We start from the raw sequence: 25,675 nt of genomic DNA, 5'->3' as shown, positions 1-25,675 counted from the left end.
ATAGTCTTTGTGTTTCTTCTAATGATGTAACTTGTCTGAAACACCCACCTGTCCAAGGCATCATGGGAGTTATGTCGACTGAGCACCACCCTACCATAATTTTCATCTCTGCAGAGAAAGAACAAAATTAAGTCACATGCAAAGTTCCCACAGTATTTGGTAAATAAGGGAGATGGGGGAAGGAGCTCACAATTTAGGGCAAGATGAGTTCATTTTATTTCAGGCATAAGAACACAACTATGCATTTATTTTTATTAGTCTCCCTTTAAAAGTGCATGATGAAAAGAAACAAGTTTGTCAGTACAAATAATAATTATTCTGATATATCCCATCAGGTTTCCATATGATTCAATAATGGGATGAGTATTTTTTTTTTTATCAGAGTGTGGGAACATGTACATATCTACCTTGTGTGCATTACAAGAGTGCTTTTCTGCAGGAAGGCAAAAGCTTTCTACAAAAATATTTTAAATTATGTCCTTTATACTTGGACATTTTCATTGGATGGGCTTGATAGTTTTCCTTGACAAAAAGTAGGAAAATAAGTACCAATATTTGTGGCTAAGAAGGTGGATCATTCACAGGAGATTTAAACCATCTTTGAACCATGAGAATACATAGTTTGCTTTTTTTGGTTCTTAAAATAACCTTATGAGGGGCGCCTGGGTGGCTCAGTCGGTTAAGCATCTGACTTCGGCTCAGGTCATGATCTCACACTTGGTGGGTTCGAGCCCGTATCGGGCTCTGTGCTGACAACTTAGAGCCTGGAGCCTGCTTCGAATTCTGTGTCTCCCTCTCTCTCTGTTCCTCCCTAGCTCATGCTCTGTCTCTCTCTCTCCTTCAAAAATAAATAAAACATTAAAAAAATAATAATCCTATGAATTAGGCAAGGAAGACTCTGTCACATCCAATTCACAGAAGAAGAAATTGATCGGAGATTTTGTGGTTTCCCTAAGACTAAAAGGTTAGTAAGTGACAGACGTGGGTCTAGGACCCAGATCTTTTTATTTCAAACCTCTGCTTTTTCCTACTGCTTAACCCTTCATACATAGCCCTTCATACATACATAAACCTTCATACATAAAATCCCAAACCATGTCTTTCTTATTTGTACGGTGGACCTGAAAGTACAGGCAATTTTAGGAAATGTCAAAACATGTAGAAGAGCTTTGGGCATTGAACCAAAGCCAAAGAGTAAGTACCTGAGCCTTTTTCATGTCAACCCAACCAAACCTGAAATACCACATTGTTCCTGGGTCTGCTCCCTTAATGTTACTCAACACTCTGGAACAATTTGTAATAAAGCTGTACAAGAAACTGCGGTGGATAATTAAAAAGAAAGATGAACGGTGAGGTTGAAACAATCCCAGCAAATTTATACCCTCAAAAATCCCAAGAGAATTGTTTCATCTCTCTTGGTATCCCTTTCTCAAGTTTATGAGAGAGTAGTGGACACCAGACACATCCTTACCTGAAGAAGAATCATAACACACAGCCCAGAAGTGGGCCAGTAGGAGTGGGCAAAGCATCAGAGCCAATTTCCCCCTGCATTCAGCAGCTGGCACGTCCTCTAAGCCGGCTTCCCTGAGCCTTTGTAAAGGAGGCACGCCTGGCATAAAACCATCATTCCTACCAATTACAATTTGTCTTAGACATCTCTGTTTTCACCCATCTGTGCATATATTTGCAGCACAGAATTTATGATTCACGTTTGACATCACTCTACCATTAGGGAAGACAGAAATGCCATATTAGGCTCTGACAGAAGTAGTAAATGTGTTACTAAAGGAAATAATCGTTGTCCATGAATGTTAACTCCAAAAGTCAGTGTGAGTCTCTAAATACACCTATATTCCCTTAAAATAATAATATTTAATGACAGAAACTAATAGACATCTTCATTTAATGGTTACAAGTATGTCCCGCAAATGACTATATATGGGCAGTTTAGTAGAAAGCCTACAGTAAATATCCTGTAATGCAGAGCTTCTCAACTTTAGCACCATGACACTACAGGCTTGATAATTTTGTGTTGTGGGGAGAGCCCTGTGCATCGTAGGATGTGTAGTGGCATCCATGACCTCTACCCACTAGATGTCAGGAGCACTCCCCAATTTTGATAACTGAAAATGTCTCCAGACCTTTGCAAACATCCCCTGGAGACACAACTGCCTCTGAATGAGGACCATCAGTGTAACAGAAAGACAATGGGTCATGTTAAAATCTCAATTCCATCACTTCATAGTTGTGGGGATTTGACAAGTTACTTAAACTTTCTGGGCCTCATATCTTTCTTCCATAAAATATAGGATGCAATAACTACCTTGTGTGATTTGTGAGATTTTTTTTAATTTGAGAGAAAGAGAGAGCATGCAAGTAGGAGAGAGAGAGAGAGAGAGAGAGAGGAGAATCTCAAACAGGCTCCATGCTCAGTGTGGAACCGGATGCTGGGCTCAATCCCAGGGCTGTGAGATCATGACCTGAGCCAAGATCAAGAGTTGGATGCTTAACTGACTGAGCCACCCAGGTGCCCCAAGATTTTGTGGTACTTTATATGTAAAGTATGTACCTAGTATCAAGTATGACACATAAGAGGGAAACAAAAAATATATGTATATGTGTCATATAATTTGTAATAAATATATCTGGGCTGGACAAATGTCTATGTTGGCAATGAGGTGATATGCCTACAGTTGTAGTTTTTAGGTCTATAACATATAGCTAGTAGAAGCAATGCTCAAAACAGACAAAACTTTCTTGGTGGCCAATGTTTTCCCTTACAAAGTAATATTACATTTACCACCCACTGAGTACCTAGATATATATGACCATTGGGACTAAAATGAATTGAGAATGCATTGACTTCGTTTGCACATATCAAAATTTTAGATAAATTATTATTAAATTTGCAAATTAGGAATCATACTATTATTTGTTTCAACTGACATAATTAACATGCATCTGGAATCTCCCTACCATGAATTGAATATTATCTTTTGGGAAACTGGAAAGTCATGTTCTTTTCTGTTTATCAAATAAACACAAATGTCTATTCAGTTCTAACAATGAAACTCTGCTTTTTCTCCCTGATGACTCACATCCTTTTTGGTATGTGGATAATAAAAATGGTAGAGATAGTCTTGAAAATCTGAAAGCTGATATATTAGGTCATGTAACAGTATTTTGAGGAATGTGCTTGCTTTCCAGATGGCCGCTAGCTTCCCAACTAGAGAATGGCTCTCCCTACTTGTCCACATACCCACCCTCTCCACACCCTCTTACTTTTCTTCTTCAGGACGGTTTTTGATCCAGCTGTTATCCTGCAAGAAGTTCCTTCTTTTGTTCACCTCATGGAAACCCTGTTGCCTCAGTGTGGTCCCCTGCGTGGTACTCTTCATATCTGTCAACAGAAAAAAATAAGAAACTGGGCAGTGTAATTGCATGGGGCTGAGAGTGAGTTTGTTAACCTCGATGTCTCGAGAGGCACATCTGATTGGCCAGCATCAATCTTCTAGACTGACAAGGCCAGTACTGTTTCAGAGTAGGATGTGCTGGCAAGAAAGAACAAATCCCACATCTCATCATCAAAGATAACATATAAAATTGCTTAGGTGCCAACTGAAACTGACAGTGTGGCATTCAGGAGGCCTCGTGAGGCACCCAGGAATACAGAACCATGGGCTTGAGATAAACCAAGCCAGGGTTTGGTGGGTTGGCCATTTTATTTAAAAAGAAATATGCTTCAGAAGTACACACAATATTTTTTAAAGTACCTACTAACTAAAAGTCAAGCAGGTCTGGTGCTTTTGATTATAAGTAACTGAATTCTTTAATCTCAGGGGAGTCAGAAGCCCAGAATGTCCCCCACACAAAAGGACATTTGTATTGATTTTTTACAAAATCTTTGAATTGCAATTACATGAGTAAAAGCTATAGCACCCTTACATTTTCCTGAAGCCTAACTTGGCAATGCTAATTAAGTTAGATTGTTGCTTCTAAACATTCAATATCTATATAAAAGAATTAGGAGCTATGAGTTGTTTTTCTCATATACTTAAGTTTTCTGAGTAAGGAAAATATTATCTACATTACCATTTCCTGTGGGAGACATTTTTCTCAAGGTAAAATTTGACATGCTGCCTTCCAGGAAGGATCTAAAAGAAAAATAGAGAGGGGCGCCTGGGTGGCGCAGTCGGTTAAGCGTCCGACTTCAGCCAGGTCACGATCTCGCGGTCCGTGAGTTCGAGCCCCGCGTCGGGCTCTGGGCTGATGGCTCGGAGCCTGGAGCCTGTTTCCGATTCTGTGTCTCCCTCTCTCTCTGCCCCTCCCCCGTTCAAGCTCTGTCTCTCTCTGTCCCAAAAATAAATAAACGTTGAAAAAAAAAATTTAAAAAAAAAGAAAAATAGAGAGAGGGAGATACACGACAATGACTCTAAGAATCTACAAGTGACTTTTCATTGCTAATAAAACACATTTTTCAATGACATTAAGAAAGTCACATGATCTGGTACAACAAATACATGACATAAAGTGCCCCCTAAGAACCAGAGAGTTCGTTGATTCCAACGTATTTATTTTACAGATGTAAAAATTAAGGCCAAGGGGCACCTGGGTGGCTCAGTCAGTTAAGCATCCAACTCTTGGTCTTGGCAGTTTGTGATCCCACAGTTCGTGAGATCCAGCCCCATGTCAAACTCTGGCTGACAGCGCAGAGCCTGCTTGAGGTTCTCTCTCTCTGCCCTCCATCCTCTCTCTCTCAAAAGAAATAAATAAACTAAAAAAAAAAAAAAAAATGAAATTGAGGCCAAGAGCAGTTAGTGTCCCCTATATTATATAACAAGCAATTGGCTGAATGAGGTCATCAATTAACTCATTTATTCAATCAATAAATACGCATCGAATGCCTATAGTATGCTTGGCACTAAGCCAGGAGCTGGAGACAAAAAGATAAGTGAAAGAAATGTTTGCTCAGGTCAATAGGGAGATAGTGACATGGAATTCACAGCACAATATGTACAGTGCCCTGAGAAAGGAAGTGACCCCTGGGGAAGCCAAAGTGAGTAACAGGGCTGAATTATGACTTTGTGAGTCCTAGACACTTTTGCTTTCATCGGCCTCTTCCCTCACACACACACATACACATGCACGCACATGCCCACACCATTAAAAATTATATTTTACAACTGTTAGTATAAAAGTGAAAAATAGGGGCGCCTGGGTGGCGCAGTCGGTTAAGCGTCCAACTTCAGCCAGGTCACGATCTCACGGTCCGTGAGTTCGAGCCCCGTGTCAGGCTCTGGGCTGATGGCTCAGAGCCTGGAACCTGTTTCTGATTCTGTGTCTCCCTCTCTCTCTGCCCCTCCCCCATTCATGCTCTGTCTCTCTCTCTGTCCCAAAAATAAATAAACGTTGGAAAAAAAAAAAAAAAAGTAAAAGTGAAAAATAATCCAGGTTGGACTCATTATTATATATTATTACTATAATATTTATTTTTTCTTCTGTTGTTATAAAGAATTAAAATTAGAACCTTTTTGTAGGCTTCTAAAGGTATACTAGGCCATAGGCGCTGCTTTTTTCTGCTTAATGGTTATGTTGGCCCTGGGCTTTCCTGAAATGTGACATTTTCAGTTTTAAAACTGAAAAAGTCCTGGGCAAATGAAGATGTGGATGCCTGGTCCCCCTACGTGGTATATTATGTTTTTTGCAGAATCCATCCAACCATACAGTGTATGAAATGTTGGAGGCACATCAGATCTCAAGTCAAAAGTAAGTCATAGGCCCAGCTTTATCACATCAAAGTTATGTAACAGAACCACATAATCTCCCTGTAAAATGGGCTAATGAAACTTGCCATCATAAGCTTGTGATGATTAGGCATGCCTGGGTGCTTTGGTCAGTTGTGTGTCCGACTTCGGCTCAGGTCATGATCTCGTGGTTTGTGAGTTTGAGCCCCACGTGGGGCTCTGTGCTGACAGCTCAGAGCCTGGAGCCTGCTTTGGATTCTGAGTCTCCATCTCTCTGCCCCTCCCCACCTCGTTCTCTCTCTCTCTCTCTCTCTTTCTCTCTCTCTCTTTCAAAAGTAAATAAACATTAAAAAAATAAATTTGTGATGATTAAATGAATAATGTGCACAAAAATCGCTCTGTTCAACTCTAAGTACTATTTCAACTTAAGACCATGTTATCAGGCTATAGGACCTGAAATGGCAAAGACACATTTCTTTGGATCACATCATTGTTTTCCTTGGGGTCTTATTTTAGAATGTCATACCCCTGCCCTAGAGTAGGTGAGAAGTGGAATGTGCCGGTGCCCAGACCAGGTCTACCTGTCTGGTGTTTGGCACTATGGGCTCATGACTACACCTGGTCTAGAGAATTGCCTTTAACTAGTGGGGCTGTCTGGTTACACACACTCCCCACACACTACAACCTGCAGTGCTGAATTACCAAGGGTAAAATGTGGGTCTCTTGCCTCAAGGTAGAGCCAATTCTGCAGGTGATTTGTGCTTCAGAGCTCCCTCATCTATCAAATGAGGTGAAATACGGCTGCTTTGAAGGTCAAATTAGATGACATATGTAAAGTGTCTAATTATTGCCCAACACATGGAAAGTGCTCAATTTTTAACCTCATGCCTCTATCATCTTGGAAAGAAGAGATCAAATACAGAAGGCAGGTGTGGTTGGGTGTGGGGAGGGGATGGAACAGCCTTGAATTTGGGCCACTGGGTGTGCAAGGAGTGTGGGCAACCTCTGGCTGGCTGTTTCTGAAGCTCACTAAAATTTGGCAGAATTGGGTGGAAAAGAGGAATGTGAAGACACACTTCAATCTCAGCTACTTCATTTCCCCCTCAGTTTGGCCCAGCTTCTCTGGGTTCTTGGCTCGCCTTTTCCTATTTCTAAGTGGGCTCCAATAAATTCTCTTCCTGAGCTGGTAAAGACGTGGAGAGTTCATAGCTGACTGAAATGAGATTCTGAGGTGGTCAAAATACTGAATATATATTTGATGATATAGTTGTAAACACTGCAAATTTAAGTGTAAGATACAGGCCAAGGTAAATGGAGAAAAGGCATTTTACAATTGTCTACTTGTCTGTCTCTTTCAAAAGACTGACAGTCCTGTGGGCAAGACCTGAGTCTTTCCCTTCTAGATCTCTGGCGCCTGGGACAGACAGAGTAGATGCTCCTCAGGTGCCTATTATGAGCTGTATTGTGTCTCTCCCAAAATTCCTATGTTGAAGCCCAACGCCCAGTACCTCAAGATGTGACTGTATTTGAATACAGAGCCTTTAAAGGGATGATTAAGTTAAAGTGAGGCCATTAGGTGGGCCCTAATCCTACCTGTCTAGTGATCTTATAAAAGGAGGAATTTGGGACGCACAAAGAGACACCAGGGGTGTATGTGCAGAGAAAAGGACATGGGGGGACACAGAAAGTGGCCATCTGCAAGCCAAGGAGAGAGTCCACAAGAGAAACCAAACCTGACAGCACCTTGATCTTGGATTTCTAGCCTTCAGAACTGTGAAAGAATAAACTTCTGTTGTTTAAGTCAACCAGTCTGTGGTATTTTGTTATGGCAGCACTAGCAAACAAATAGAGTACTTATGGGAAACATGATTTAAACATTTCTAACATAGTTAGGTCATTCAAAGGGCTTTGTGTCACCCTGTCTCTGACCTGTGCCCTTTGTGTCTTCAACTGTCCTACTGCACAGGGCAACTACTGATAGCAAGAGCATCTGCTCTGAACAGGATACCTCACAGGCATTGTCTCACCCTTGCATAAGCTCTGTGAGTTAGCTATTATTACTTCCATCTCCCAGATGAGACAACTGAATCTCAGGGAGAGTATGTAACATACCTATGGTGGGAAGAAGCAGAATCTGTCTTCTAAACCAAAGCCAACTCTTTCCATATCAACCAGCAGCAATGCTCATCACAAATCATTGCAAGACTAGACCCGTACCCTGACATTAGGGTGAGAAGAAAGGGGGACAGAAGCGGCCCACCTGATTCTAGACATTTCACTCTTTGGAAGTCCCATGAGCTCTGGCCCCTAGTGCTTGGCAGTAGGAGCACCAGGACAGCCTCTGCAGCAAAAAACCCTCACAGAGAAGGCTTCTCTGTGCACTCCTTGATATTCTCTTGGTTATGAACATACGTCTACACAAAAAACTTGTGCAAGAATGGTCATAGCAGCATTATTCAAAATAGCCCAAAGTGGAAACAACACAAATGTCCATCAATGGATGAATGGGTACATAACATATGGTATATTCATATAATATGAAAATGCTATATTCATACATATTACTCAGCAATTGTTAAAAGCTGAAGTATTGGGGCACCTGGGCAGCTCAGGACATTAAGCACCCAACTCTTGATTTTGGCTCAGGTCATGATCTCACGGTTCTTGAGATTGAGCCCCGCATCAGGCTCTGTGCTGACAGTATGGAGCCTGCTTAGGCTACATACTACAACATGAATGAAGCTTGAAACATGCTAAATGAAAGAAGCCAGACATAAAACACCACATTTGTGTGATTCTATATGGATGTTGTTTATTAGATTTTCTTTGGTATTCTACTCACATCCCACCTCAATTCTCCTCCCAAGCAAGGCTTCTGCTACCCCTTTAAGTTCTGCTGGGTAAGGAGGAGAGTTCAGACAATAATAACACTTTACATAACTTTATAGAACTTTATAATTTATCCCATTTGGTTTCCACAACATTTAAGAGTGATATAATTCCACAACAACATGGGTGGAACTAGAGTGTATTATGCTAAGTGAAATAAGTCAGACAGAGAAAGAGAAATACCATATGATTTCACTTATATGTGGAATCTAAAACAACAACAATAACAAACAAACAAATAAAACAGAAACAGACTCATAAATACAGAGAACAAACTGGTCGTTGCCAGAGGGGATGGGGATGGGGGAATTGGAAAATAGGTGAAAGGGATTAAGAAGTACGAACTTCCAGCTATCAAATAAATAACTCATGGAAGTGAAAGGTTCACCATGGGAAATACACTCAATAATTTTGTAGTAACATTGTGTGGTGATAGATGGTAACTGCATTTACAGTAGGGAGCACTCAGTAATATAAAGAATTGTCAAAATCACTACATTGTATACTTGAAATAAATATAACATTGCATGACAACTGTACTTCAATTAAAAAAAATACAGTGATCTAATCCCTACTTTGCAGAGGCAGAAGCAGAGACTCGGCTCAAATAGCTAATGAGTGGCAAAGCTGGGACTCGACCTGGGGCTTTCTAGCTGGAGGCTCATCATTATTTCCTCTATGCCAGAGACTCCCACATCCTCAGCACTTCCTGCAGAGTTGTACAGAGAAAAGCAGGTATCTCCTCTTTACATTATATTTAGAGAATGGCCCTAATCAGATCCAGCATTCTGCTAGAGGGTCTGATATTTTCATGCCTTCTGTAGCTAGGCATTCTCCAAAAGGCCTGGTTAAATGGAGTCAAAAGAGATAAGACATCCAAGAAACTCATGGCCCTTAACCTCTTTCTCCCAGACAAGCTTCGGGTGTCCTGTAAACACCTCACTGGCTCCACCCCAGAGTCTCTGTAATACTTTCTAGGAAAGGTTCCAACAATCCCACTTGCTCTAAGAAACTTGGTTCTATCCTGTTGCCTCTTCCAATGAAAGTCCCTGGGAAGGACTTAGCTTTTTGTGCTTCACTCTCCCTCTTCTCTCAAACTAGGATGCCATGCAGAAGGTAGGAGCCGCCATCTTGGGACCATGGACTAACCATGAGGACTAAGGGTCGCATACTACGAAGGGCAGAGTGGGAAGTTGAAGGAACCTGGTGCATTGACAGTATCACAGAGCTGCCACCATTGACCTGGATTATCTATCTCTTGACTTCTCCTTGGAAGAGAAAAAGAAACCTACTAGTTCATTCAGAAGATTGTTTCTCCATATTTTTATTACTCAAGCTTAATGTTCTTCCTGCCTATTATGAGTCCATTGTGGAGCAAGTAGAAGGTGTAAGGTGTAAAAAAGCCACGATGGCCTACAAAATATAAGATATCTGTGACTCTTTTATCAGTAAAACACTATTTCTTACAATATGTCCATGTGTTTAATGTTCCTAGCAAGAAGAATTCCTTGTTGAGTCCCTACTATTGCTTCACATGCTTTGTGCATATTATTTTATTTAATCCTTCCAAATGAGTACTACCACCTCTAATTATAGGAATCCAAAACTCAGAGAGGTTAAATAACCTGCCCAAGGTCACACAGTAAGTGGCAGAACCAGGAATTATAATTAGGTCCACACTAGTGCAATGCCAAGGCTGTTTTGAGTACATGATACTACATGTTGCTCAAAGTACTGTGTGATATAGCCAACACCAGACACTCAGGGAAATGCCCTGGAGTTCCAAAAGATGGGAGATAATGAAAGAGGAGCTGGGAGGAGCAGTAGTAATGAATGGTTGTTCCAGTATCCCCGGACAGCTCAGCCTCGAGCCTCACCCCTCCTGAATCTACACTCAAGTCATGAGTGGCCTGGCACTATTCCTGATTGGACTCCTTTCCTGGATAGATCTCCCTGCTAGATAACTTAATAATGTTTTATACTCTTCCCTAGCCTATTGTGTCCACTGACACAAAGTAAATGAGAAAGGAACATGTAACATATTCTATTTTCAGGTGGTAATAGTTTAATAAATATACAGAGGGTTTTTTTAATGAACGTAACTAATATTGCGAGAAAATAAATTTTTCTCATTAAATCTGCATGTGTTCCTCTTATACCCCTCACACAATCTCCTTCAGCCCCACTTTTGTGTCTATATGTGTCTGTAAGGTATCTAATAATGCTGCCTTAGTAGCCTCAGTTCAGCCAATTTGACTTATTTCCAAGTGCTGTCCTTCAGTTTCATTCCAAATAAGTTTTTTAACTTCTCAGGAGAAAGATGAGACTCTAATGTTGGCTCCTCAAAACACTGTTACCAGTGCATATGCCTCACTGATGGCAGATTACCAGTAACTCTATTTTATTTTATTTTTTATTAAAAATATTTATGTATTTTTGAAAGAGAGTGTGTGTATGCAAGTGGGGGAGGGGCAGAGGGAGAAGGAGAGAGAGAATCCCAGGCAGGCTCCACATTGTCAGCGCAGAGCCCAATATGGGGCTTGGACCCACAAGCCATGAGATCATGACCTGAGCCAAAACCAAGAGTCAGACACTTAACTGACTGAGAGACCCAGGCACCCCACGAGCAACTGTATTTTAAATGTGGTATTTTATGGGAAAAGATGTATGAAAGCTGTTTGTCTCTATTATAGTGGGAATTTAAAAAAACCTTTTCCTTTAAAGCATCAAATGCTTAAGTTGAAAATTCTAGTATGAAATCATGACGTCAAGTCAATAAAGATAGAGAGAAAAACTTTTCAGCTTCTGGATCATCTTTCGTTTCCTCTTTGTGGCCAAGCAGCAGAAAGAGCTGGTTTTTACCCGATGCTCACAGCCTACACACAAAGACATCTGTCCTTAGGTTTTAGATGAAATCATTCTCCTTAAGCTCTGAATCACAGAAGCAATTAAGTTTCTTAGTTCTCTTTGGATGTATTTGAAACTATCAAACATCTCCTATTTCTTTGATTTGTCTTCTCAGTTTTTCTTCATCTCCTTATGGTCTGTCTCAATTTTCTTCAGTGTTTTCTATTTGTAATAAGAGCATTTCCCCAAGATCCCTTAGGTCTGTTAGGTTAAACCCAATCTCAGTCCCAGCTCCACCCGTCCCAACCCTAAAAATTTCCGGGGCCACCTCCTAAGCTACACTCTTTTCCTTCATCATTTGGGTCTTCTTGAAAAAAAGACTGTGAATCGGTCTTCCCATCCCACACAAGGGCAAAATGACTCTTGGCTTACCTAATAAGGCCTTCACTATTCTCTGCTAACTTTCTATTCAGAAAGATCTGGTGAGCAAAGAAACCGGAATGGGTGTTGCATAGAGGAAAGGGAATAGGAAAAATGAGGCAGAAAAGAGCAGAATATAGGCTAACAAACTAGAGGATGAAAGGAGAAAGGGAAAAAAAAAAGAAAAAAATCAATTCTGACCACTGGTCATGTGATAGTGTCAGCTCTATTGAGTTCAGATTTTACATGTATTATCTCATTTAAGACCTACACAATGCTTTAAGTTTGACGCTGTTATTATCCTCATTCCACACTTAAATGAAACTTTATGATGAATGATTTCAATGAAGTCAGACTCTTTGCAGAAGGTAGGGCAAGAGTTGGAAATGTGGGCAGTGGCTGAAAGTAGTTGTTTCTGGAAAGAGGTTTTAGGATGAGTAGCTTACCTGAGGCTGCAAAGCTAGTGCACAGCTGGTATTCAACCTGGTAATGAAGTTCCTGTCCCAGAAGCCCAGGAAACAAAAGGGACTGATGGGTGGAAAGTGACAGGCTAAAAGAAAGGGTGAGAAGAATGACTTTTCCTCCACTGTAGATTGCTGATGGACCTCAACCGAGAGTAAGATTGGAGTAGGCTTTCTTGGATCATTGTACCAAGGTATGCAGAGATCTGCATTGAGTGATATTTCGATATTTTAACTCCAAAATCTTCCAATTTATCAAACTTCTTTTTTATTTTTTAAAAATTTTTAAAATTTTTTTTAATGTTTATTTATTTTTGAGACAGAGAGAGACAGAGTGCGAGTGGGGGAGGGGCAGAGAGAGAGGGAGACACAGAATCTGAAACAGGCTCCAGGCTCTGAGCTGTCAGCACAGAGCCCGATGCGGGGCTCAGACCCACGAACCGTGAGATCATGACCTGAGCCGAAGTCGGACGCTTAACTGACTGAGCCACCCAGGTGCCCCTCAAACTTCTAATACACCTTATATCTTTATGAAAAAGAACTCAAAGAGTCGCCTAGGGGAAATCACTGTAGTGATGGAAAGTATTAAGAAGCTAAGGTAGAATAAGGAAATAAATATAGCAAAAATGGCTAGAAAATGGCATATGTACATTCACCTCTGTGTATGAAAGTCTAGAGGGTTTCACGGCTCAATAATAGTGCCATACGCACCAGGACTTGCTTCCCAAAAATCACTAGTAACTGGGAAAACCCCCTAGAAACTGGAAAAAGACAAATGCTACTAAACTATTTTCTATAGAAGAATAAGAGGAGCCCGGTAATTACAAACCAATAAAGAGAAGCCTTAGTTTCTGGAAAATAAATAAAACAAACCCCAAACAACAATTACCACCTAAAAGAACATGAAATATCCTGGAAGGAGAAAACAAACAGGTCTTCATGAAGAGCAAACATTAACAAGTCCATTTAAATTAATGGATAGTGTTTAGCCTTCACATGCAGCGTAGAAGGAAATCCAATAATTATCAGGCTGGTAAGGACTCATTTAGCTTGCTGGGATGGTTAGAAATTTGCTATTTCTTCAGTCACACAGCCTCACAGTCTGAGCTTAGCACTGGGAAACTTGCTTACTGATGGTAAAACAGTTGGGAATGTAGTGCAGATGAAAGCTTTCAACCAGCCAGATGTCTACATGCTACCGGTTCTCTGGTACCCACCATAAAATTTTCTGACTGTTCTATTTTTACTATGAGCCCCCACCTGCCCGGGTTGCTACCACCTAGCTTTTCCATGGAATGACAGCATCAAGTTCTAGCATGAAGAGTCTTACTGTCTGGGACAATGATCTGTTTCACTTTATTAAAGACACTGATCTAATATTCATTAGTAAAAAACACTAACAAAAATTATCTATCACCTGAGCCCTTCATGGGCTATTTCCTTTTTTTTTTTAAGTTTATTTCTTTATTTTGAGAGGTGAGAGAGCAAGGAAGGGGCAGAGAGAGAGAGAGAGAGAGGGAGAAAGAGGATCCCAAGCAGGCTCCAAGTCACCAGCCTAGAGCCGGACATGGGGCTCAGTCTCATGAACCATGAAATCATGACCTGAGCTGAAATCAAGAGTCAGACGCTTAACTGACTGATCCACCCAGTGCCTCTAATGGGCTATTTTCAGTTCTATCCGAAAGCATTTGTTAAATGAATTAAAACCCAAATTTTTACCACGGACTATGAACCAAAACCCCATTAGTTACTGTAAGTACTTTACCATATTTCACATTCACAATGGCTCTGTCATAAGGTAATTCTTTATCCCAATTTTATACAGTATTATCTTTTTCATTATATCAGTAATACATGCTCAGTAGAAAATGCATAAAGTCAAAGAAAGCACAAAGAAAAAATGAGACACCTTTCATGTATCATTATTTTCTTCAAAGGTTCTCTTTGCCTATTAGATTTCACTGATCCACATTTTTCAATGTCATTAAAAATATTTAAATGATTATTCCTTCTGCAACTAAAATATATTTCATTTTATGTGACCATCTATTATTATAACATAATTTCTCTGTTGTTTCCAACAAAACCATACAAAAATCTTTGATCACATGTCTGATTATTTTCTTTGGATGGATCCCTAGAAGTAAAATTACTTGCTAAGGGAGATAACTTCTAAAATCTTCTTGATCCCTATTGCCAAATCTCCTTCCTTAAACCTTGTCAGTTTATAATGCACCAGCAGCATATAAATGTCCATACATTTGCCAGCACTTAGAATTACCATTTATTAATCTCTTTAATAATTTAAAGAGATTCTATTCTATTCTATTCCTACATATCTCTCGATTGTATTTCTTTCTGTATTCAAGCTACCAATTCAAACTGCCATAATCTCTTTGTTACTATTTTAACAGCTTCCTAGGTGTATTCCCAAGTGTCTAGACCTAATCTCTTCTAACCCATTCTCTACCGAAGCAGCCACCATCTTGCTTAAAACTCTTCAGTGGTGCTTCATCTCCGTCAGGATAAAAGTCAAGTTGTTAACAAGGCTCACAGGTCCACAGATGCTGCCTAGTCTCTCCCCACTCCCCATTCCTCACTCAAGCTCTAGTTTCAGCCACACTAAGTCATGCCAATTCCTTGAGGGTTTCATCAATTTTACCAACTTTAGGCTGTTGCTTACTCTCTGCACTATGCCTAAAACAGTCTTCATTCTGAGCTTTCCTTGCCCCTTACTCTCTTTTACAGGAAAGACTTCTATTCATTCTTCAGGTCACATAACCTCCCAGAAGCATTCAGTGACACCATTGCAACCTGGCCCCCCACCTCTCCAGGCTGAATTAAGGGCCCTACCAAGTGTTGAAATAGCAAAGAGTATCTCTCCATAAAAACATTTACCAAACAGATTGCCTGTTAGTGTGGCTGACTATCCTTCTATCCCCAGGGCACAACATGCATGCACACACACGTACACACAGAGTAAATCTTGAGAAAATTGAGAAATTGAGAAACAAGACCATCTTTGCCACAGTTGTGTTTCTAGAACTTATTACAGTACGTGGCACATAATCAGTTCTAGAGGGATATTTGTTGGACAAATAAGATTAATTAAATGTTTACACATGTTTTCTTATAATTTTTAAAAAATTTTTTTTTCAACGTTTATTTATTTTGGGACAGAGAGAGACAGAGCATGAACGGGGGAGGGGCAGAGAGAGAGGGAGACACAGAATGGGAAACAGGCTCCAGGCTCTGAGCCATCAGCCCAGAGCCCGACGCGGGGCTCGAACTCACAGACCGCGAGATCGTGACCTGGCTGAAGTCGGACGCTTAACCGACTGCGCCACCCAGGCACCCCAAATTTTTTAAAAAATATTTTAGGGGTGCCTGGTTGGCTCACTCAGTTAAGTGTCTGACTCTTGATTTTGGGTCAGGTCATGATCCCAGGGTCATGGGATTGAGCCCTGCATGAGGCTTCATGCTGAGTGTGGAGCCTGCTTAATATTCTCTCTCTCTCTCTCTCTCTCTCTCTCTCTCTCTCTCTCTCTCTCCCCCTTTACCCATCTCCTCTGCATGTGTGCGCTCTTCCTCTTCCTAAAAAAATTATAAGTAAATAAATAATAAATAAATAAATAAGAAAATACTTTATTGTTAAATGGAAACTCTAATACATAGGGAGTTATTTGGCTACTGGTGGAATGAATCCCTTTCCTATTGACATATGATTTTTCCTTTGTCACATATAAAATTCTTACATATTCTAGAATGTGGCTGTATGTTCCAGAAATCTGTTTTTAGTTTCTTGCAATAGAAACAAACTTTAATTATTATCTTTTTATAATACATTTTAGTGCCAGTGCAAGCACCCCTAATTAATTTCCTATGTATAAATGCTATCAGCTATTCCCATCTATTTATTTCTTTCAGATAAACTTTAAAATTATTTCATCTATTTCCAAAATAAATATTCTTTTGGAACTTTTGATCAGAATTGCATGAACCCTATAAAATGATTTGGGAAGAGGTGACATTTATGATATTCAAACTGTCCATCCAGGAAGGTTTTACTCAAAAAATTCTTTGTTTCTTACAGTAAATTTTTGTGATTTTTTAAAAATCAGGGTCCCACATTTTTCTTTTGGAGATTTTTTTTCAGAGATTTTTTTTGATGTTTTACTTTTCTTTGTGCTATTTTAAAAGAAATCGTAATACAATACATATGTCATTAAGAATTCTAAAATTTCTTTTTATGTACTGGTGCTGTGAGATATGCATGATTGTACAAGTTACCCTTGGTTCAAAGTAGGATAACGATTAAATCCAAGTCTCTCTGTACTCTAACCTCCTGCAGTTTTTTTTTACATGAATTCCTTTCAAACTTTTACCTAATGACAAAGGAGAGGATGCTGGGAAGGAATGGGGAAAAGGGAAGAATTGTTGCAGAGCATTTTTCTACAAAACGTTTTAACTAAAATTAGCTCTCAGTGCAGATGTACCATGAGGCATCTGTGCATTTTCTCAAATACCGCCAGTCTCCTGGGATGTTGATATTCCAGTTTGAAACTATGGTCTACATTACTTTCCCCCAGGAGGTTCCATATAAAGGGGACTTAATCATATTTTAGGCCAGGGAAACTTGGGTCTAGAAATGTAGAATAAATAATTTAGATGCTTAGAGCTCTCAATACACATCTATGATGAGGATTCAGTAACATTAATTCTCATGTCTAGAAGTAAGCCAGTTGTCATTTAATGGACAGCCATAAAATACACTCTTCCAATTAATAATCACAATAAAAGGATGACTTGTATCCTTAATAAGTTTAGCAGCTAACATAAAATGCAATCTGATAAATATAGCTGTCATTTGACAAAGCATCCATTTGAAGAAGGGCCTTTCCCAAATTCTAAAATCACATGGATTTTTACAACAGTAAACTAGAAACACTTAAGAAACACATGTGATGAAGACTTTTGATTAAAAGGTAAATTCTGAGCAATTGAAAACAGTACATAGATATTAATACATAAAATGCTTATTTCAAAGTTCTCAGCAAGAGAAAAGGAAATTTGATCAACAAATGGCCTAGACGCAGATAGTATCAGAAGACAAACTGTGTGGGACAACAGAGATTTCCTTTGGACTGCTGGCCAAGGATTTTATTACTTCCTTCTTAAAGAATGCTTCAAGTTAATGCCTGAAACTTAGGGACACCCTCAGTTAAATCATGTTAGTGAATTATATGCAGCTCATTCCACAGCATGAGTTCAGCCATTCAGAGCATATTCTCTTTGTTTTGTTTACAGAAAAATGATTGTTTTAGGTATTTCAGTCAAAACTCCAGTGGTTAGAGAAGACAACCGGGAAAGCAGAATGGTACTGCAGCTACAGAATGGTGGCTGAGCTGAGGATGTCACTGATTAGGTGCACCACAACCTCCACACATGCCACATTGCCTTCCTACAGAGGGCTGACTGCTCCTTGGATAGAAACTCTGGGAACACAATGAATAACAAGACTGAGCCCAGAAACCACAAATAAAAATGTCTCATTATGTCATGGTCACACTGTACACACAAGTATATTACTGGAGAAAGACATTCTTATTTCTATATCATTTTAGCCCTTTTATAAAGCCAGAGGGAAGCTCATTTATTGCTACTATATATTTTATGTGAAAGAAATTTGAAAAAATCATTGAAAAAATTCAGTAAGACAAAGGTCAGTCTTCTCATTCTGGTTCTGTTAACCATGTCTTGGCAAGTTGCTCAACATTGATGTTTTTGTTGTCCTCATCTAAAAAATTCATGGGTTAGACTAGACAAGGCTATGCTCCATACGAATCAAATTATGTCAACTGGATTAAAGATTTACATGAAGCTAAAATTTTAATAAAAACCCTAGCTTGTTCATGTGTTCTGTGTCACATGATATTTAAAATCAACCAAATGTTTTACTAAAATTTCTACTGATAACATATCTCAGTTTTCTCAAATTGATTGTTGCAATAAAAATTGGAGTACAACAAATATCAGAAAGACTGTATCTGTTATATCACTGTGAAAGTGAAAGCCAGTGTTAAATTTGATCTCATTTCACGAAAACTCAACTTATAAACTACAAATGCTGATTACTATAGATGTTTGAAAGCCAAGTTATAAAGTTCCTCAGTAAACCTTTGGGAATTGACCTTTCAATCTCTGAGACACACATGACCTGGTCACCAATGGGAAGTGATGAGAACGTTAGAACGTAAGGCAGAGCCAGGTGTGCTGTGGGAAACACCCCTTTGGAGGGGACAGAGCTCCTGTTACAGACGACAAGTGATGGTGGGTTGGATTCTCACAGCTCTGTATCATGAATGGAAAAGGTGGAGAAACAAACACCAGTCAGAGAAGTTGGCTTTGCTATCAATTACAAAGGAAAGCCTGCTTAGAATAACTTTTCTATTCCTATCAAAGAATCTGTTTCTAAAACTGATTTTTCAGGACTAGGATATAAAAAGGTGGAAAATTGGTCCCCATCTACATTAATCAATTCTCAGATTAGAACCTAGGATATAATATAGAAAAGTTAGCCAATTGCACAGGAATCCCTGGAGGATGCCACACTCCTGCCAATTCACCCACCTTGCTTTATCCCATGGTACACTTATGCAAGAAATGTGATTTTTCTTACTGGGGGAAGATAGGATACAGGGGATATGGGCTTGGCATCTCTCCCCACAGCTCGGTGATTGCAGTGTTTTTAGCAGGCAAGAAAAACATCTATGAAACAATGGAGTTCACCATTTCAGTAAAAGCATCATCTGTGAAAACAGGGAGGTCCCTTTAAAAAATGTTTTTATCGTCACTTGAGACAATAGAATTGCCTTGAAGAATTTACTATCCTTATGGGTGACAGGATTCACCAGCTGACAGCTCCCACACAGAAACTCAAAGAGGTTCTCATTTCTCTGCTGCCCGGAAATGTGTTAAGTTGCAGAGAAGTTAAAAGGCAATGCCATATAAAATCACACTCAGCAGCAGAGCTGTTGACAAGCAGAGCAGCCCCTTGGAAGCTGTCAAAATTTAACTGGAGAAAAGACAAAGTTAATACAGTAAGTTCTGATTTTAATCAATGGCAAAGAAAACAGGGAAAGTTATACACATAAAGCAGATATGTTTATGTTTGCAAATATAATTCAACTTACCTCTCTTGGGCAGAAAACCAGGACTTTGTGTCTGAACTGCCTTCAGTGGTTCCCCAGGTGGATCTTGCTGAAACTAATGTGTACCTGGAGTTTTAATGAATGTCGTTTCCACCTCTACTTGACTGTGTTAATGAACAGTTCAGAGGCTTCTCCCTCAGTGGCTGAGTCACCCAGGGAGGAGGTGGGTGGTGTGAAAGAGGGTGTCACCTTGTATAAATACCAATTCAATTAAAACAGGCTCACTCATGGACCTACTGTCTTTGTTTGGTGAATTCTTTGTGTAAGTTATGGCCTCGTTATGCCAAAAAGAATGTGCTCCTGTTATCGCCCTTTTAATTGACATCAACAATACACACAACTCTATCAAGGACAAGGAGGCATGGTACCCAACCTATTTTGGATTCTCTTCAAAATAAAACAAAAATTTAAGGTAGGAAGGATTGTTTTCTCTCTCTACCTGTAGTGGCTGGAAGGCTGGGGCACAGATGCACAAGATGGGAAGTCCACTGTGGGAACCAACATTCTTTAGGATAGAAAAGTCCTTTGAAACTCTGAGCTCAGGAAATATGAAACAACACAAGTTCGGGGCTCCTGGGTGGCTTAGTCAGTGGGTGTCTGACTTCGGCTGGAGTCATGATCTCACGGTTCCTCAGTTCGAGCCCCGCATCAGGCTCTGTGCTGACAGCTCAGAGCCTAGAGCCTGCTTCAGATTCTGTGTCTCCCTCTCTCTCTGCCCCTCCCCTGCTCACGCTCTCTCTCTCTCTCTCATAAATAAATAAACATTAAAAAAATTTTTTTTAAAGAAACAACACAAGTTCTACACATGGGATATTTTGTAAAACCATCAGAGGAAAAATACATTCTGAAATATAAGAATTCTGATCCTTTTATTATTTTGACATAGATAAAAATGTGATGAAGATGCTTGAAAGTTCTTTCACATCTGAGGGCAGAAGTAGATTCCAGCATCAACACCTGCGTCTGGCAGGGAAGCAACAATGCACAAAAGTCATGCCAGGTGGGGGTTCCTACCACAGCTTCTGAAATGCACCTTCCATAATAGCCTGGGAGGCTTTGCAAGAAGCTTAGCAAACTTGGAGAACATTACTGAGAGAAGTCAAGTCATTAGAACTCCCAGGGTCATCTTTATGCATCCATCATTTCAACAATTAACCGAATGCTCCCATTTTCAAGACAGCTCCTAAAAATTACAATCCAGCTGAGCTATAGCACAGAAGTGACTGTAACAAAAGTAGAAAAATGTTCAGGTTAGAAGGTACAGGCAATTGTAGTATGCAGTCATTATAAACTAGGACATCACTATTCTGATGTGTCCTCTCTCTGGGCTGAAGAATTTGAAAATGGAAAATGGAAAAATGTTCTTTAAAAGTAAACATCCATATACATGTCTATTCGGTCCTTCTATGGAATTTTATAAACCCCAAATATTTTAGAAATAGGGGTGCCTGGGTGGCTCAGTCCTTTGAGCATCTGGCTTTGGCTCAGGTCATGATCACATGATTTGTGGATTTGAGCCCCACATCAGGCTCTGTGCTGACAGTACAGAGCCTGCTTGGGATTCTCTCTTTGCCCCTTCCCTACTTGCTCTCTCTCTCTCTCTCTCTCTCTCTCTCTCAAAATAAATAAATAAATAAATAAATAAATAAATAAACTTAAAAAAAGAAATATGTTCTAAATTTCTGTGCTGCCCATAAATGTTGGTTGAATTTAGGTTGGATTTAATACTATAGATTAGAAAATTGTAAAAACATGTTTGGCTCAACTCAAAAAATAAATCAGGAGTTATATGCAGCATTATAAAGACATTATATTCAGCAAAATAAATCAGAAGTTATATTCAGCATGATTCAGCATTCATTTTGCCAAATGAAGGGCTAAAACAGTTTCAGAGCCAGCTTGTAGGGACAGGTAGTAACTTACATTATAGAATGTTTAAGTGTATGTTTTTGTCCTCATAAAATATAGAACGAGAAAAATAAGTTTTTAAGTTTTAATGAAGTAAAATATACTGCTCAAGATACATGCTAGGCTTTTGAACTCCCAAGCAATTATTCCTGCACGTAATTGATGGTTCCTCTTATTTTATATACCAGGAGCCGGTACCACTAAGCCACACCAGTGTCTTTTCATTTAGAACCAAATCTTTGATTTAAAAAGGGGCTAATTCTAAACACTTGAGGAAAATGCATACCTCCTCGTGGCTCTCAAAGCTTGAAGAGGTCAATCAAGAATGCGTCTGGGTGTGGAGGTGGCCAAATGGGTTCGGCCTTGGTTTCACTCCGGCCTTGAACTGGGAAGCCTTGAGCATGCTTGGAATAACTTTGATTCATCATGCCTATCTCACTGTGCATGTCTGAGTTCTTGAGGTCTCTTTAGAACATAGCTCCTACCCTGGGGATGGCCAATGTTTTATTGCAGATGCTAATGCCAATTGCTTCGTGGTGGCTGCCTGGATGGATACGATGAAGTTTGTAAAGCAAACCTTTTTGGCTGAGTATATCTCCTGAAATAGAACAGTGTTTTTTCTATGTCTTCTATCCAATGAATAAATCAGCCAAAATGAGCACTTATTACTTATTACTATATAATAATGAGGATAGTAAATACTTATATAGCACTGTTAATGTGTCAGGCATTGAATTTCTAAGTACTTTTCATACATTAACTTAATAATTGTTATTAAATGATTGTCTCCTTGTACTATGATCTGAATGTTTGTGTCCCCCTGAAATTCAGATGTTGGAATCCTAACTCCCAAAAAGGATAGGATTGGAGGCGGGGCCTTTGGGGGGTGCTTAGGTTATGAGGGTGGAACCCTCATGAATGGGAATAATGTTCTTATAAAAGAGACCCTTCAGAACTCTCTAGCTTCTTCCTTCATGTGAGGACACAGTGAGAAGGCACAGGCTATGAACCAGGAAGAGGGGCCTCACCCAACCATGCTGGCATCTTGATCTCAGACCCCCCCAGACTCCAGAACAGTGGAAGTTAAATTTCTGTTGCTTATAAGCTGCCCAGTCTGGGATATTGTTATAGCAGCCTGAACAGACTAAGATACCTCCTCACCCCAGAGAGATTCCAAAAGTGATGTGAAAATGCAAAAAATGCAAATAGGACAAACCAGCATCTCAAAGTTCTCTCATCTATTACCTAGGATCTCTGAGGGTTGAAAGATACAGGGTTCCCCTTCTTCCTCCCAGATGCAAAAAAATGTTATGTGCATGCTAAAACAAAGATATATCATTAGGATGATACTTGCAAAGCCAATTTCCCTTTGGCTGGGAGTAGACAGATGTCAGAATTAATGAATTACTGTCAGCACTTCAAGAGCTGGTGCATTGCTTAATGCACTTTGATGGTGCCAGCATAATGCAGACTAATGGAGAGCACAGTGGAGAACGCACAGGGGCCTGGGTTCTCTTTCCTTACAGATCCACTCTTCACTGTGGGCAAATCACTTAACCCTTATGCCCATGTCTTTCCTGGTATAGTGAGACTGATGAGATCTATTTCTTTACCAACTGGCAGGTTACAATGAAGATGTCACAATTTTTTTAACCAGGACTTCAAACCTTAGGTTTATAGCAAATGTCAGGAAGAACCAGGAGGACTCAGCTGAGAGTCCTTTCTGACTCTTCATGCTACAAACAGGCAGAGATTAGGCATGGTTGATGATGACTGTAATGCTGATGATAAAAATAACAATAAAAATAGCAACACCAATAGTTTAAATATGTGCCGATTAATGTTAAGTGCTTCACATGTATTATTTCACTTGATCTTCACAAAAACCCTACACTATAGGAACTGCTGTTATATCCATGATAGAGATAACAAAGCAAAAGACTAAGGTTAACACAGTTAGGAATTAGATGTGTCTGGAAATCCAATCTAGGCACACTGACTGCAGAGTCCACCTTCTTGGGTGGGAACCTCCACCGTCTCCCCAAAGTGCCAGAAAGGAATATGAGTACTTGATCCAAACTATGGCTAGACCAGAGGGTGAGCTAAACTTATAGCAGGCCTGAGCACTAACTAATAGGTGGCAGGAAAGTACAATGGCTTTTAATAGTTAATGTGTGTGTGTATATATATATATATATACACATGTATACATACATATACACTTATATCCTCATAGCCCACATGTGTTAGATTGCAATGTTAAACCAGAGAATGGCCTCGAGTGGCTTCAGAATCTAGGGTCCTTTAATTATAGTGTAAATCTAACTCATCAGTTTTCTTTTTTTTCCCTTTATTTAAGGAATACTTCTTTGTTTAAGACTATTTTTATAGCAACTTTTGATTCTTAGCAAAATTGAGAGTCAGGTACAGAGAATCCCATACACCCCCTCCCCCTACACATGTACAGCCTCCTCTGTTAACATTTCACACCAGACTGGTACATTTGTTAAATGGATGAATCTACACAGACACATCATTATTACTCAAAGTCCATAATTTACATTAGGACATCATTCCTGGTGCTGTACATTCTATGGATTTGGATGAATGGACAATGACATGTATCCATTATTATGGTATTCTGCATAATAGTTTCACTGCCCTAAAAATCCTCTGTGCTCTGCCTAGTCATTCCTCCCTCCCCCCAATCTCTGGCAATCACTGGCATTACTGTCTACATAGTTTTGCCTTTCCAAAATGTCATCTTGTTGGAATAATATACTAGGTAGCCTTTTCATATTGGCTTCTTTCATTTTGCAATATGCATTTAAGGTTCTTCCATGTGTTTTCATTGCTTGACAGCTCATCGCTTTTTAGCTATTCCATTGTCTGGATATACCAGTTTATTTTTCCATTTGCCTAATGAAAAACATCTTATTTGCTTCCAACTTTTGTCAGTTATGAATAAACTTGTTATAACCATCATAGGCAGTTTTATTTTTAAAAAATATTTATGCAATATATTTTTCTTTTTCTTTTTTTCTAAGTTTATTTTATTCATTTTGAGAGAGAGAGAGAGCGAGTAGGAAAGGGGCAGAGACAGGAAGAGAGAGAGCATGGAGCCCAATGCTAGGCTCAAACTCACAAATCATGAGATCATGACCTGAGCTGAAATCAAGAGTCTGATGCTTAACCAACCTAGCCACCCAGACACCCCTACACAATGTATTTTGAATCAGCCATATATTTACATTTTTCAGAAATTAAAGGTATAGAAAGAAAGACAGTGAAAAGTCTCCCTCACTCCCCAAACCTTGATCTCCAAAAAAGAGGAATGGGCAATTATTTAGTTTCTTCTGGGTCATTCCAAAGACATTTATACATATAAGAGAAAATGTAAGATACAGATATTTCCTCCATTTTTTATACAAATGTTTGCATATTACACTGTTCTGAATCTTATTAACTTATTTATTTTTTGCTTTAACATTATATCCTAAAAATCTTTCCACACTGTGTTTTTCATTAGCTGATTGGCCTTCCATTGTATGGGTATGTCATAATCTATTTTATCAATCCACTATAAATGGACATTTCCATCATGTCTAAACTTCTGCTAACAAACAATGCTACAGTGAGTAACACTGTACATAAATATTTGGTACATGTACCTATATATATCTAGGATAAATTCTTATAGACATAACTGCTGGATCCAGGAATTTATACGTGTAATGTTGGTAAGTAAATAATACCAAACTGTCCTCTATAATGGATTTATCAATTTATCCCTCTTATTCTCACTTGTCTTCTTCAATAATTTGCTCATTTAACAAATATTAAGTACTTAATATGCTTTAGTACTGTTTCAATTCAAAGGACAGGAAACTTAATGAGATCCAGTGCTTGCTCTCTAGGAATTCACCATGTTGGGGGAGACAGACATTAAGTTAAATAGCTATAATACATCAGGATAAAGCAATACACAGCAATTTTATGAGCATAGTTACATAGTAGAGAAACTGAAGAACTCTACCTGGACCTGGGGGCTGATGTTGATACTGAGTTTTGAAGTTTGCGTGAACATTGATTAGATGGTTGAAGGGGAAAAAAGCCATCCACCCACTCTGCCTTCCTAGATTTGCTTCTTAAGGTCTTTCAGATTCCTGCTTATGACTATAATTCAGGACCTGGC

At 39.4% G+C, this 25,675-nt stretch overlaps 1 protein-coding gene across 7 annotated transcripts in view; it reads right to left on the bottom strand.

The window, feature by feature from the left end:
* Positions 1-25,675, bottom strand: part of SCEL (sciellin) — a 174,314-nt gene that overhangs the window by 91,692 nt on the left and 56,947 nt on the right. For 2 of the 7 annotated variants that reach the window (XM_032592332.1, XM_032592334.1), the window contains exons 1-3: positions 19,555-19,708; positions 3,283-3,400; positions 49-108 (exon numbers count right to left, since the gene is read on the bottom strand). In XM_032592332.1, the coding sequence (XP_032448223.1) occupies positions 49-108; positions 3,283-3,398 (176 nt within the window). In that variant the 5' untranslated portion in view covers positions 3,399-3,400; positions 19,555-19,708. Of the gene's footprint in view, positions 1-48; positions 109-3,282; positions 3,401-4,092; positions 4,155-19,554; positions 19,714-25,675 lie in introns of those variants that run through there. The other 5 variants (XM_030312283.2, XM_032592329.1, XM_032592327.1 and 2 more) reach the window with 5 other exon arrangements.

This window comes from Lynx canadensis, chromosome A1 (genome assembly GCF_007474595.2).
Source record: "Lynx canadensis isolate LIC74 chromosome A1, mLynCan4.pri.v2, whole genome shotgun sequence".
Classification (NCBI taxonomy): Eukaryota; Metazoa; Chordata; class Mammalia; order Carnivora; family Felidae; genus Lynx; species Lynx canadensis.
Note: the sequence above shows the minus strand (reverse complement) of the source record. Positions and strands in the feature narration are given on the sequence as shown.